General features: G+C 30.2%; 1 protein-coding gene across 2 annotated transcripts in view; it reads left to right on the top strand.

Annotated features, from left to right (window-relative positions):
• Positions 1–13,673, top strand: part of LOC143079342 (uncharacterized) — a 49,633-nt gene that overhangs the window by 22,631 nt on the left and 13,329 nt on the right. The window contains exons 15-25 of one of the 2 annotated variants that reach the window (XM_076254597.1): positions 394–491; positions 1,039–1,170; positions 2,593–2,710; positions 3,553–3,729; positions 6,004–6,123; positions 6,843–6,965; positions 7,567–7,710; positions 8,447–8,599; positions 10,068–10,261; positions 12,283–12,458; positions 12,987–13,033. In XM_076254597.1, coding sequence (XP_076110712.1) covers positions 394–491; positions 1,039–1,170; positions 2,593–2,710; positions 3,553–3,729; positions 6,004–6,123; positions 6,843–6,965; positions 7,567–7,710; positions 8,447–8,599; positions 10,068–10,261; positions 12,283–12,458; positions 12,987–13,033 — 1,482 coding nt within the window. The remainder of the gene's footprint in view (positions 1–393; positions 492–1,038; positions 1,171–2,592; positions 2,711–3,552; positions 3,730–6,003; positions 6,124–6,842; positions 6,966–7,566; positions 7,711–8,446; positions 8,600–10,067; positions 10,262–12,282; positions 12,459–12,986; positions 13,034–13,673) is intronic. The other variant, XM_076254598.1, reaches the window with a different exon arrangement.

Raw genomic sequence — 13,673 nt, 5'->3', positions numbered from 1 at the left:
GAGTGCGATAAAACATAATGAAAGACCATAACATACAAATGCATCGATCTAATATCAGAATATCGATCCCCTTCCCATATTCACCCGGATTTATTTTAGCTTTACCAAGCCAAGCAAGAGTTGTGTCCCTTGTTCTGTTAAACTTCTGGTTTTCTTTAAAGTCAAACTACGTGTATCTCGAAATATTTCTCTGGTCCGGCTGACTTCGAGATAACGAGAGTCAATTGTATACTGAAATTCTATTGGGCTGTAGGTCAATTTATATATTTTCTCTATTATGAAAGTCTCCCTGATCATTTAAAACCACATATAAAAAGACAAATAAATTATTGTCATTTTTGTATCAAAATCATGCTTAAATAATTTCTTACTGTAAATATTTAAACTTTTCAGGACAAAGACAGAAGAATAAAGAGAATGAGAGATGAAATCAAAAGAGAACAGGAAGAAGAGGAAAGAAAATTGAAGATGGAAAATGAAGAGTACATCAGGTATAGTGTTTAATTATTGTGACATCATATTTTAGTAAGCTTTTGGTGATTTTTTTATAGACAGTTTTATTTACGAGCTTTGTATAACATATTTACTTCAAAACTTTAATTATGTCCTAATATAGATTTATGCATTAGTATAGATTTGTAGACAGATTTTTCTTCTCTTTTTAGATACTATAGTATTTATATTGTGTTAGTTATATTTTATAGTTTTCTTCTACTATGATAAACTGTGAAAGCACTTTTATTCATTGGGTGACGATTTTCGTTTTTTTATATTCAAATACTGTTATATGTTACTAAAGCATTTTTTTTTGTTAATATGTTAATAAAAAGCTTTTAACCCGTGATCTAATTATTATTTAATTAACCAAGGCTATGGACACCCATGAATAAAAGTACATTTCGCTGCAGTACCTATTAATTGCTAAATTTTATTTATGAAATCTTTAATTACTACATAACACAGTAAACAATGATGGCTTACATCAAAAATGTCTTCAACTGAACGAACAAATTGTCATTTATTTGGTATTCCTATCAGCAACTTAGAAAGTCAATACAAAACAGAGTTGGAAGAAAAATCATCAGTTCTAAAACATGAGAATGAAAATTCAGCTAGTAAAATACAAGATGAAATTGACAAACAGCTGTCCGAGGAGGAAGTCAACATTCGGTAAAATTCAATGTTCATCGAACTCCAAATTTGCATGATTGTTATTATAATTAAATTGTTAGCATGGATATGGTGGAGGGGTTACTGTTGTTGCATGTTTATAATTATGTTTCACAGTTTATGCAGAATGTGGAGAAAATTTTGTACTGAACATAAATTGTTCCAAGTACAAATTACACTATGTACATATTTTGCATATACTTTTTGTTAAAGGATCAAATGCATGCATGTTACTTTATATGTTTGACTGATTAGAAATTGGTTGTAACAATTCAAAATGTATCTGTCTTTATCACTGGTTTGCTAATGTTGTCGATATTACTAAAATTATGGAATATTCTTCAAATTCATTTAAATGGCAATGACTAAAATAAAGCTTTGAAATGCCTTAACAATAAATATTAAAAAATCCATATCTTCAATTATTATTTTACACCTGTCTTGAATATGCATGAAATATATTTCACTGGAAATTCAGCCAAAAATTTATCAATCAATCATTTTAACTCTAAAAGTATATTCTAATTTACAGCTAACAAATTTTCTATTTAACATCCTTCCCTTCCCATTTGTTCGATCTTACATATTGGTATGCAAAAAAAATTTGTAAGTTAAATTTGCTCATTGTATTTCTTTTAAGCTTTTTGAGCTATAGTCATTGATTTTTTTATACATTGAGAACTTTATTTTCTAAATAAACTGTTCTAATTTTTGTCTTCAATAATTTTATTGTTTAATCATTGATGAAACTTTCTGCAAAAACGGTAGATGTATTTTATATCACAGAATATGGTCTGATTTCAATTTCTGTAAATTCAGTAAGCTGGTAAATGTTTATACAGATTCTGACAGAGGTTTTTTTTTAAGGTGGTACACACTTTCACTAAAATTAATTTGGCTTGTTTAATTTTAATAAAATTTTGTCTAAGTATTTACTTTGACACTTTAACAAAAATATAAAAATTTTAAAAATTTTGAACATAACATTTTGTCAGAAAAATTACACTGGTTATTTTGCAATTTGACATACACCAATTTTGATTATTGAGAAGCTTAATATTCCTTTTACAACACAACCTAATTAAAACGTTTAGCTGACTTTACAGAGTTATCTCCCTGTAGTGTTAGGTACCACCTTAATTGTTGAATAAGTGTTTGCTATTAAAACAATACACTTTTTCTGTTTATTTCCATATATGAAATATATGCAAAAAGTTAAGAATTCATAATAATTATCAGAACCATAAAAACAAAAATAGAACAGTAAAAAGTGTCATCAATCTCTTAATTTTATTTTACACTTGATCTCTTCCTGAAGGAACCTAATAAAATGAAGAAATTATTTTATCTTATTAAAATTTAAAAACAGTAAAAAAAAAAAATTCCAAATTAATTATAATTATATTCATATTTTTCACTTAGAAAACAAATGGACAGAGCATTGGAGAATTTAAGAGCAGAAGTCAATGTATTACAGAGAGATGAACAGACAAAGTTAGAATCTCAAAAGAGAGAAATATTGAGTAGAATTAATAATCAGGTATATATATGAAAAAAAAAAAAAATATTCAGTCAGCAAAAACTTGTAATTTTTTCTCACATTTGTCCTTAAATATGCTGAAGCCAGACATAGGGATGATTATCTTGCTATGACGGCAGGAAATATTTGTATAAAACTTTATATTTTAGAAAAATAGAAGAGCTAGATAATTCATTTCTTTTTCAATCAGATTCCATATGCATCAAAATTTTCATATGCCATATGTTAATTTTTATGCCCCATTTATGGTTGCCCCATTTATGGGCATTATGTTTTCTGGTCTGTGCGTCCATTTGTTCGTCCATCTGTCCTGCTCCAGGTTAAAGTTTTGGGTCAAGGTAGTTGTTGATGAAGTTGAAGTCCAATCAACTTGAAACTTATTATACATGTTCCCTATGATATGATCTTTCTTATTTTAATGCCAAATTAGAGATTTTACCCCTTTTTCACAGTCCACTGAACATAGAAAGTGATAGTGCAGATGGGTCATCTGTGTACTATGGATACATTCTTGTTATAGTTAAATTTTCATGTTTTCCTCCTCTTTTTGTTTACAATGAGAAAAAGAGGAAACTATATGTTGTCTATAGAATCATAGCTTTACTATCTAGCATTTAATATTGTTGATGCAATATACATAAGGATATATCCCAAAGTTCATCATAATTTTTTTAGCTCTTTTCAGTATCATTTTATTGGAACTGCATGCATGATAGAAATTTAAACCCGGAAATTATAATTTTGAAAAAAAATGAGTTTAGATTTTTTTGGTAAAACTTTTTATAGCATTACAAAAGAAATAGAAAAGTAGTGCTTAAATTTCTGTGATATACTTTGTATAGGTTGAGTCAGCATCAGAAAATGAACAGAAGAGATTAGAGGATGAGAAGAATACAAAAGTAGAATCATTACAGAGAAAGTATGACCTTGAGGTAGAGAAGGTCAAGGATGAAATGGAAAGAAAACATCGAAACAAGATAGAACAATTGAAAATGGAAATGGGTGACCAACATGAAGAGGTAATAGAAGCAGACTTTTCTAAACTCGAAATTATTTGACTCTTTTCACCATTTTTTATCAAGTTTAGAGGGTAATAGAATTACAGTAAAACCAATGCATGCGTAAATGATTCAGATGAAACGGCTTGATTCTGCTAATTAAAATTTACCAAAGTGTTGCTTGAGCAGTAATTACTTTACACATTTTTTTTTAATTTATTCCCAAGTCAAACTATTTGATGTTAACAAAAACTTTGATATTAATAAAATACAAACCCTGTGTCCATGCTTGATTGTGAGACCAAAACTTCCTTGATGTAACAATAATCTAAACATATAGTAGAACAGAGCTTCTGTCAGATCCTTGTAAGCAGAAAAAGGCCAGTGTTTTTATAGATATTTATAGTTATGAACTGTTTAATGAATTGAATACAGACATTTTCTATGAAGGAGAAATGATATTTATATATGTTTTATTAAGATAGAACCAGATTCTGTCATGTTTTACATAGAAGTGTTATCATTTATCAGCAAAAAGTTCTTGTTTTATCAATAAAACCAAAAAAGACAAGTAAGTACAGCGATTTACATTGCCATGCAAAAGCAGTGATAAAGTATTAATTTAATAGATTCCATCTCAATTCTATAACTATTTAAAATGATTATTTATTGCTTCTATGTAATTCAGATGTAGGATTCACTTATCTTCTAGGCGAATTCCTCTCAGATATGAGAAGCCTACATCTAATAATTAGACATTGACGTACTTTAGTATTGGAAAACATGTCCAAGAATAGTTTCATTATAAAGAAATGTACGTAGTCATTGAACTTAAAGCTTTGACATTGACCTTTATTTCAAAGTGTTAAGTGTAGAAAAATAAGGATATCACCCACAGGTTTGATTTGACCTTAAAACAATTATCAAGTTTCTACTTCCTGGAATGGTAAAGGTTAAGCGTTGTGAAAAAAACTGTATAAATTAACAGGTTTTTGATGTTTTACGTCAGTCACTCTTTTAGTCTCATCAATTTCCCACTCAGGAAAAATAATACAAAGTTAAAATATAACTATATAACTGCCCCATTTTTTCCTCAAATTCCTCCCCCCCCCCCCCCCCCCCCCCCCGCCTCTAAATAAAAACACATTTGAAAAAAGAAATACAGTAAGTTTATTGAAGAGAAATTTATGACATTTTAACAATGTAACTACTCATATAACACAGGCTGGGAAAGATATGTTTTTTTTCCTGTTTATTTTATGTACATTGTATATTGATACAGTAAGTCAACAACACTATTGAAATCAGCCTTGAATAAAACATAGCCATACAATAATAAGGTTTTTACCAATGTGCAATAATACTACTGTGGATTCCTTTATTTTTATGCCCCACCTACGATAGTAGAGGGGCATTATGTTTTCTGGTCTGTGGCTCCGTTCGTTCGTTCGTTCATCTGTCCAGTTTCAGGTTAAAGTTTTTGGTCGAGGTAGTTTTTGATAAAGTTTAAGTCCAATCAACCTGAAACTTAGTATATATGTTCCTTATGATATGATCTTTCTAATTTTAATGTCAAATTAGAGTTCTGACCCCAATTTCACGGTCCACTGAACATAGAAATGATAGTGTGAGTGGGGCATCCGTGTACTGGGGACACATTCTTGTTGTTGGTATCAATTTTTATGGACTGAGGAAAACTTTCATTTTCTTGGATATTGGATTCCATGGTTCTGTCAATCTCTGCATTCTAAGCGTGTAGAAAAATTTATAAATCGTTGAACATTTGAATTTGTGGTTTTCCTGTACACACAAAATCCACAAAAATTGGTATTAAATTAATAATAATGATTCCACAGTATCTTATAACAGGACAATACTATAGCACCTGGTCAAAACCTGAAATTAATGCCTGTTTAGTTTAAACATATTTATTTAAAGTGGATTGGGAAACAAGTTTTGCAACTTATATTAATCCCTTTACACTTTGCGGGTGCGAGTGCTGCCTTGTAGCGGCATTAGCCTACTCTTTTTCGAAATCTGCAAGAATGTCTTTAACGTGCAAGAGATATGGCTCTCTCTTAACACGGGTCAGCCATTTATCGTCCCTTTCCGACAGACTATCATCGTTTCCTCAAGACCATACTCATAACAGACAGAGAGAAAAAAATTGACTATTGACGGACTTTCATCTGTCATAAGGCACTGGTTATTTTGAGTGTTTTGAATATTGTTCCATATCATATGTTAAATCAGATGTCTTGTAGATAAATTGTAAATATGTTTCATTAATTTCAGAATTTGAAGAAGATAACCAATCAAATAAAGAGATTAGAAGAGCAGGAGAAGGAACAAAAAGAACAACAATTAGACATGGCAAAACAGAGACAAAGAGCTATTGATGATTTAGATAGAGGGGTAACTATTTATAGATCTTAATAGATAAGATTCTTTGTAAAACAAAGAAACAAGAGGTGGCTATTTAGCAAACATTTATAACAGAAATACAGCAGTAATTGAATTTAAATCTTATACTATTTTGTAAAAAAGAAATATTTACACTCCTTCAGCTCTTCCAATCCACTAGACTTTAAAAGTTGTATTTTCTGCTTTGTAATATATTTTTATGCATGTTGCATATTGGAGACTAATCCCAGTCAGAGTAATATGTCTGAAAATGGTGATGTGTATTTGTTAGGACTTTGAGCTAGCAAGCTAATAATCCAACATAGCCTTTTGGCTAGGAACAAAGAATGGTGTATATGTAGTTTGCTAACATGTAAAGGTCCTGAAAATATATAAAAAGAAGATGTGGTATGATTGCCAATGAGAAAACTCCTCACAAGAGACCAAATGACATAGAAATTAACCACTATAGGTAAATTTATGGCCTTTAACAATGAGCAAAGCCCATACCACATACTCAGCTATGAAAGACCCTGAAATGACAAATGTAAAACAGTTCAAACAAGAAAGCAGCCTTATTAATGTACAAAAAATGAACGAAAAACAAATATGTAACACAGCAACAAACAATTCATGTAATACTTACTTCTAGATATTAAGGAACCATCAATCAATAAATAAACTCTGTTTGGTCATACTATGATTTTAAAGAACTACTTGTTATTTTACAGTTAAGTGAAGTTTTAGATGAAAGAAGAAAAGAAATAAAAGATCGACAAGAAAAGGAGATACAAAGGTTGAAAGAAGACCATGAAAATGAAGTAAAGAAAATGAAAGATGATAATAATAGGAAGGTAGGTTATTGTTATCAGCATCCATTTATTCATAAAAAAAATTAAAAGCTAATAATTTTTGGCAGAAATAAACTGGATTCAGGCTGCATACATAGAATATTCCCTTATTGGACGTTTTGGACATGAATAATTAGTGGATTTGTGCTAGTTTATGCTAAGATTTTTCGAATATTTAACAAAGTTACTGTGAAAGAGATTTATCACGATCGATATCAATTAATCAAGCAGCTAAATCTGTTTGTTCTTTTTGATTGCTTGGAAAACATTGATACATATATTTGTTATAACAAAATCATCTAAAATCATCAAAAATTTTAATCTTGTGAGGAAAATAAGATTGGAAGAAAATAATTATGATACATAAAAACATTATGTGTTAACATGTTATATGAAATTGGTCATTAGGGTTTGTTGGAATAGGCTAATACTGAAACGCAACTTTAATACAAAAAATTCAATGCACAATTCTGCTAACTGAAGAAATTCTGGAAAAATTTGGCTCCAAATCAAACATTCTGCCTATAAAATCTCCTTTTTAACATTTTAAACAACTGCGGTTCAATATGGACATCATAAGTTTTAATTTAATTTTGATTTACAGGAAAAGAAAGAACAAACTTTATTAGAGGACAAGTTAAAAGTGGAAACAAGAAGGCTTCAGAAACAGTACGAGAAAGACACAGAAGAAGTACAGAGAGAATATGAAAGAAAGAAAGATGCAGTAAAAGAACAGTTAGAGGATGAGGTAATTAGTCAGCAAAGGTTAAAGGGCAACTGAAGGAATTTTGTAGTACCAAGAGATTTATTTAAAAAATTACGGCAAAGTATATGTAGATAAATGCCTTCTCATAATACAGAAAGGATTTAATGGAAATAGGTTTATTGACCTCTAGTTGCTTAGATGCACATAATTTGGTCCTGTGGGTAGTTGTATTTTTGGCCATCATAACACAGCTCCTTATTTTTGTATAACTTTATTTTGATGCCCCACTTAAGGGCATTATGTTTTTCAGTCTGTGCGTCGGTTTGTCTGTCCAACTGTCCTTTAGTCTGTTGGTCCCGATTCATGTTAAAGTTGGTAAAGGTAGTTTTTGATGAAGTTGAAGTCCAATCAACATGAAACTTAATACATATGTTCCCTATTGTATGATCGTTCTAATTTTTATACCAAATAAGACTTTTTTCCCTCAATTTCACAGTCCACTGAACATAGAAAATGATAGTGCGAGTTGAGCATCCTTGTAGTGTACTATAACTTAGACACATTCCTGTTATCCTATGCTTGATGTGGAGATCAAATGATATATCCATACTCTTATAATATGTATTTATTTTTTGTTTATTCAATGTTTTATATGTTTTTGGATGAAAAGGCAGTTCATAAATTACTCACATAGGCTTATGCCTTAGAAACAAAAGAAAAATCAAACTGTTAATATGTACAATTCTCTTTCTTATTCACAGATATTTCTCTTTTACAGGACGAAGATTACCAAGAAAAATTAACTGAATATGAAAGAAAGAAGACAGATTTGAATAAATTGATGAAAAACTTAGAAAGTCAAGAACAGAAACTGGCAGAAAGAAAGAAGAAATTCCGGGATGAAAGTGACGGATTTGATAAAGATCAAGAGGTAAATGATAAAGGATACTCTCTTAATTATATATTTCTTGAGATTTCTTTTCCGTTCACACATAGTTTCTATCTAATGAAGACTGATAATTTTCATGTAAACCACTCGTAAGAACTATATTCAATGGCACACAGAATTCTGCTATAAATATTAGAGTTTCAAAGGTGTCAAGTATTTAATTGAAGGTGATGAAAAGCTTTCCTATAACTAGAAAATTGTGTAAGCAAGGTTTCGTAATTATGTTTATAGGGACATACTTTATCAACGCCACATTGCAGGCTTTATACAATTGTTAATAAGACATTGCTTTTTTGACTGTATAAATACCATAGTTGCAGTTAATTTATATATATAAATATGGTTGATTAATATGGTTAATTTTTGTCGAGCCTGCAACTTTTGTTGCAGAAAGCTCGACATAGGGATAGTGATCCGGCGGCGGCGGCGGTGTTAGCTCACTTCTTAAAAGCTATATATTTTAGAAGGTGGAAGACCTGGATGCTTCATATTTTGTATATAGATGCCTCATGTTACGAAGTTTCCGTCAGTCACATGTCCATTGTCCTTGACCTCATTTTCATGGTTCAGTGACCACTTGAAAAAAAAGTTCAGATTTTTTGCAATGTTAAATTCTCTCTTACTGTAAGTAATAGGATAACTATATTTAGTATGTGCGTACCTTGCAAGGTCCTCATGCCCGTCAGACAGTTTTCACTTGACCTCAACCTCATTTCATGGATCAGTGAACAAGGTTAAGTTTTGGTGGTCAAGTCCATATCTCAGATACTATAAGCAATAGGTCTAGTATATTCGGTGTATGGAAGGACTGTAAGGTGTACATGTCCAACTGGCAGGTGTCATTTGACCTTGACCTCATTTTCATGGTTCAGTGGTTATAGTTAAGTTTTTGTGTTTTGGTCTGTTTTTCTCATACTTTATGCAATAGGTTTACTATATTTGTTGTATGGAATGATTGTAAGGTGTACATGTCTAGCGGGCAGATGTCATCTGACCTTGACCTCATTTTCATGGTTCAGTGGTCAAAGTTAAGTTTTTGAGTTTTGGTCTTTTTATCTAATACTATATGTCATAGGTCTACTATATTTTGTGTATGGAAATATTTTATGATCTATATGTCAGTCGTGCAGGTTTTATTTGACCTTGACCTGGTTTTCAAGGTTCATTGCTCAGTGTTAAGTTTTTGTGTTTTGGTCTATTTTCTTAAACTATAAGCAATAGGTCAACTATATTTGTTGTATGGAAGCATTGTTAGCTGTACATGTCTGCCTGGCATATGGTTCAACTGACCTTGACCTCATTTTCATGATTCATGTTAAGTCTATGTGACAGTCGTAATAAAGCTTTAGATTCAGGAGTATCAACATAATATCAATGATTAGTAAAGAAGGCGAGACATTTCTGTGTGTGCACTCTTGTCTCATATTTGTGTTGTGATATTTTTTTACAGGCAGCCTTTTCAGGTAAGGCATCAAACCTTGGAGAGAAAGAATTAGAAAGAATGAGAGAAGAAAGAAGACAACTGAGGGAAGAAATCAGATCTTTACAAGATGCTGTAGATGCCTTAAAGACAGAAAAACGACAACTGGAAGGAGATATTACTAAGTTGAAATTCAATAAAGAACAAATGACCAGGAAAATTAAGTAAGCAGTTGTTGATTTAGTATTTTATTTACTTTAATGATCTCTCGTAGATAACGATAACTATGAAAACCTACAATAATATAGTTGCTATGGCTTTTTAAATGTAGTTATATCTTCAAGTAGTAATAATTTCTCATATCATAGAAAGATGTTTTAAGTAGTGAATTACTCATATCATATATATTCTAAGTAGTATATTTCTCATGTCCTAGAAAGATATTTTAAGTAGTAAATTTCTCTTCTTATTGTGGAAAGTAGCGAATATCTTACTTTGAAAAGAAAATCATTGAATAGTTTTATGATATTTCTCAGCTTTTAGAAGTTAATTTAGCAGCATTTCTATTTATTGTCATTAGTAAGAGTTGTAGAACCTTAAATATAGTAAAACCTGGTGTTGCAAAGCTGAAGACTGAATAAGGACAATATAGCCAGGTTTTACTGTATTTCCAGACATTTTTAGAATCTTTTAACTTATATTGTTTACCTTTTACAGTATAGATAGATAGTAAGTATATAGCAAGCCCTTGGTATACAGGGTCTATCTGTTGTCTACATTTATAATGCATCATGTATCATGTTTTCATTAACATACTTTCCTATCACCTTAAGAATTACAACTTGCATTCTATATTTCATAAATATGGCTGTAGGATGTAATAAAATGTATTGCATGGGTTATCACATTTATTTGGGATTGGTCAGTTTAAATTTTGATTTGTCAAGCGCTTACAAGATATTTAAATACTTTGGACTCACTGAATACCAATTTACGTGGATTTAAAGGGGAAAGGTACCAAAATTGTTTAGGCTTGTACATTTTATATATAGAGTTTGTCAAAACCAGGAAATCATGCCTGGTTCATGTTATAGAGTATTTTTCTGTTGTTCATTTTGTTCGTTAAAACAATAAGCATTTATAAAAATTCTACAGCCATATATGTATATATAATAATAGAAAATGCACCTACAGTAGAATTTTATAGAAAAATAATTAAATTTAACATTGTCACCTCCTTAAAACCTATTACTGATATAAAAGTTAAAACTTGTCTTTACTGGTCATAAACTTTTAAACGTGTAAATTTTGACTTCCTCATAGTAAAATTTAAAAAATGCATGATTATTATCAAAGTTCTTGCATGATTTGTATTGGGGTCAACAGTTCATCAGTTTTATTTTGAAAAGTTTTTTCATAAAGCATTGCTTTTTTTCAGAAGCTTTGTATCAAAGCTTACAAACAAAAATTGTCTTATCTTCTCAAATGCATTTCTGGCAATGGACCTGCTTATATATACACTTAAACAACCAAAATGCTTGCCTGTTAATATTCTTATACCAGTGCTTAATCTCTATAATTTTCTTTTAATATCTCAAATTTCAACTAAACTAAAATGAAATGGTCAGTTCATTTACCTATGCAAATGATAGTTGATCTTAAAGTATGTATAGACTTCAGATTAAGAGAAGATTTACAAATGACTTTTATCCTTACATAATGAAAGAAGATGAATTACTTCATTAGATGTGACCAAAATACTTTCTATAGCAATGATTTGTTAGAACACTGTTAAGTTAAACATGCATGACTTATTAGATATGTTAGTTTATAGTTACATGTTCATCTGCATGTTGGTGTTTTGTGCTTGGTAGATGGCAATTAAGTTCATATCCTAAGATCATTTAGGTTTCATCTGCAGTCTGCGTCAAACACTTTTACATCTACTATTCTGGAAACTAAATATCAAAACTTATCCTTATATGACTATATAAAATTTTGACAATTTTAACTAGTCTAAATCAATATTTACTAGTCTAAGTCATCATCCGACTACTGGCTAAAGTTGCAGACTGCATCTTGTCGGACACAGCATTTTATATCATTGATTCATGTGTATTAGAAACTTCTCATTTTTCTCATCAATCAACCAGATTTTATCAAAATCTATGAAAATAAATGTTAATTTTTAAAATAAATTCTATTTTTCCATGTTTTAATGTTAATTGATTGTTTTTATTTTCAGTGAAATGCAGAACAAGATAGACAGAAAAAGTAAAGATTTTACATCACTCAATCAAAAAATCATCGATGCTGCAGAGGAAGAAAAGTCTTTCATGGATGAACGATTACGTGCCAGCAAATCTGACAAGAGAAGAAGAAAACAACGATTTGATGACACTGATTTTAGTGATGAAGAAGGTGAGGGTTGTTTAGTTATTTATTTCAACAAGACTAAAATATTTGCTTTTTAAAAATAAAAGCATCAGCAAATGTGTTACCACATATCCACCCTGATACACCTCAGTCCATGCATCCTGATTTTATTTCCATGTCAAGGTTGGCTTTTAAAATTGTTCTAATGCTTTAAATCATTCAGTCATTGTTATTTCTATTGAAAATGTGCTGGTAAAGTTAAATTCTATTGTTTTAGATTAAGAGTTTAGAATTTGTTAAAAAAAAAAAAAAAAGAAGATGCTATTGTCAAAGTAATTTTATCTATGGAAACCAAAATTCATGATTTGTAAATGATTTGTTTGTTTTAGCATTATAATTTCAGACTTCCCTCAAATTGAATAAATGATAAATATATTTTTTATGGAATACAAAGGCAGTTGTTTTGTAATTTGCCACAATAACTATCTGATAATACTGTAATATGAACTGTTTTACCTGTTTGTATAATACTTTCAGTCATAGATTTAAAGAACATTTATATTTTTTTGTTAGATATTGGAAGGAGGCGAAGAGGTCAAGATAGAAGTGAAGATTTTGATGTAAGTTCTTTAAGTATTTAATATGTTACAAACACCTGACAATGAAAATAAAGTTGCACAAGAATATAAATGTATATGTTCCAGACCATATGAGTATTTGGACCATACACGTTTGGTCATGACAATCTTCATATATACTTATACTCATGTGAACCGACCTACGTGTATAATCCAGCTAATTAGCATGATTAACGTTTCAAAGGTGTCGCACAAAGTAAGAGTTTTAAATATCAGATTTGACTATTCAATATTATTTTACATACAGTATTTTTGTTATGGATACAAGGAAATGTTTGGTATTGCCAATGAGAATTGAACAATGAGAATTGAACAAATAAAATCCCCTAGATATCATCAATCCTGAAAAAAACATCTAGAGATCTTCAATGATAAATTAGTGACCAACATCTAGAGATCTTCAATGATAAATTAGTGACCAACATCTAGAGATAGTGACCAACATCTAGAGATCTTTAATGATAAATTAGTGACCTACATCTAGAGATCTTCAATGATAAATTAGTGACCAACATCTAGAGATCTTCAATGATAAATTAGTGACCAACATCTAGAGATCTTCAATGGTAAATTAGTGACCAACATCTAGAGATCTTCAATGATAAATTAGTGACCAACATCT

This window comes from Mytilus galloprovincialis, chromosome 6 (assembly GCF_965363235.1).
Source record: "Mytilus galloprovincialis chromosome 6, xbMytGall1.hap1.1, whole genome shotgun sequence".
NCBI lineage: Eukaryota > Metazoa > Mollusca > Bivalvia > Mytilida > Mytilidae > Mytilus > Mytilus galloprovincialis.
This window is presented reverse-complemented; position numbering and strand designations above follow the sequence as displayed.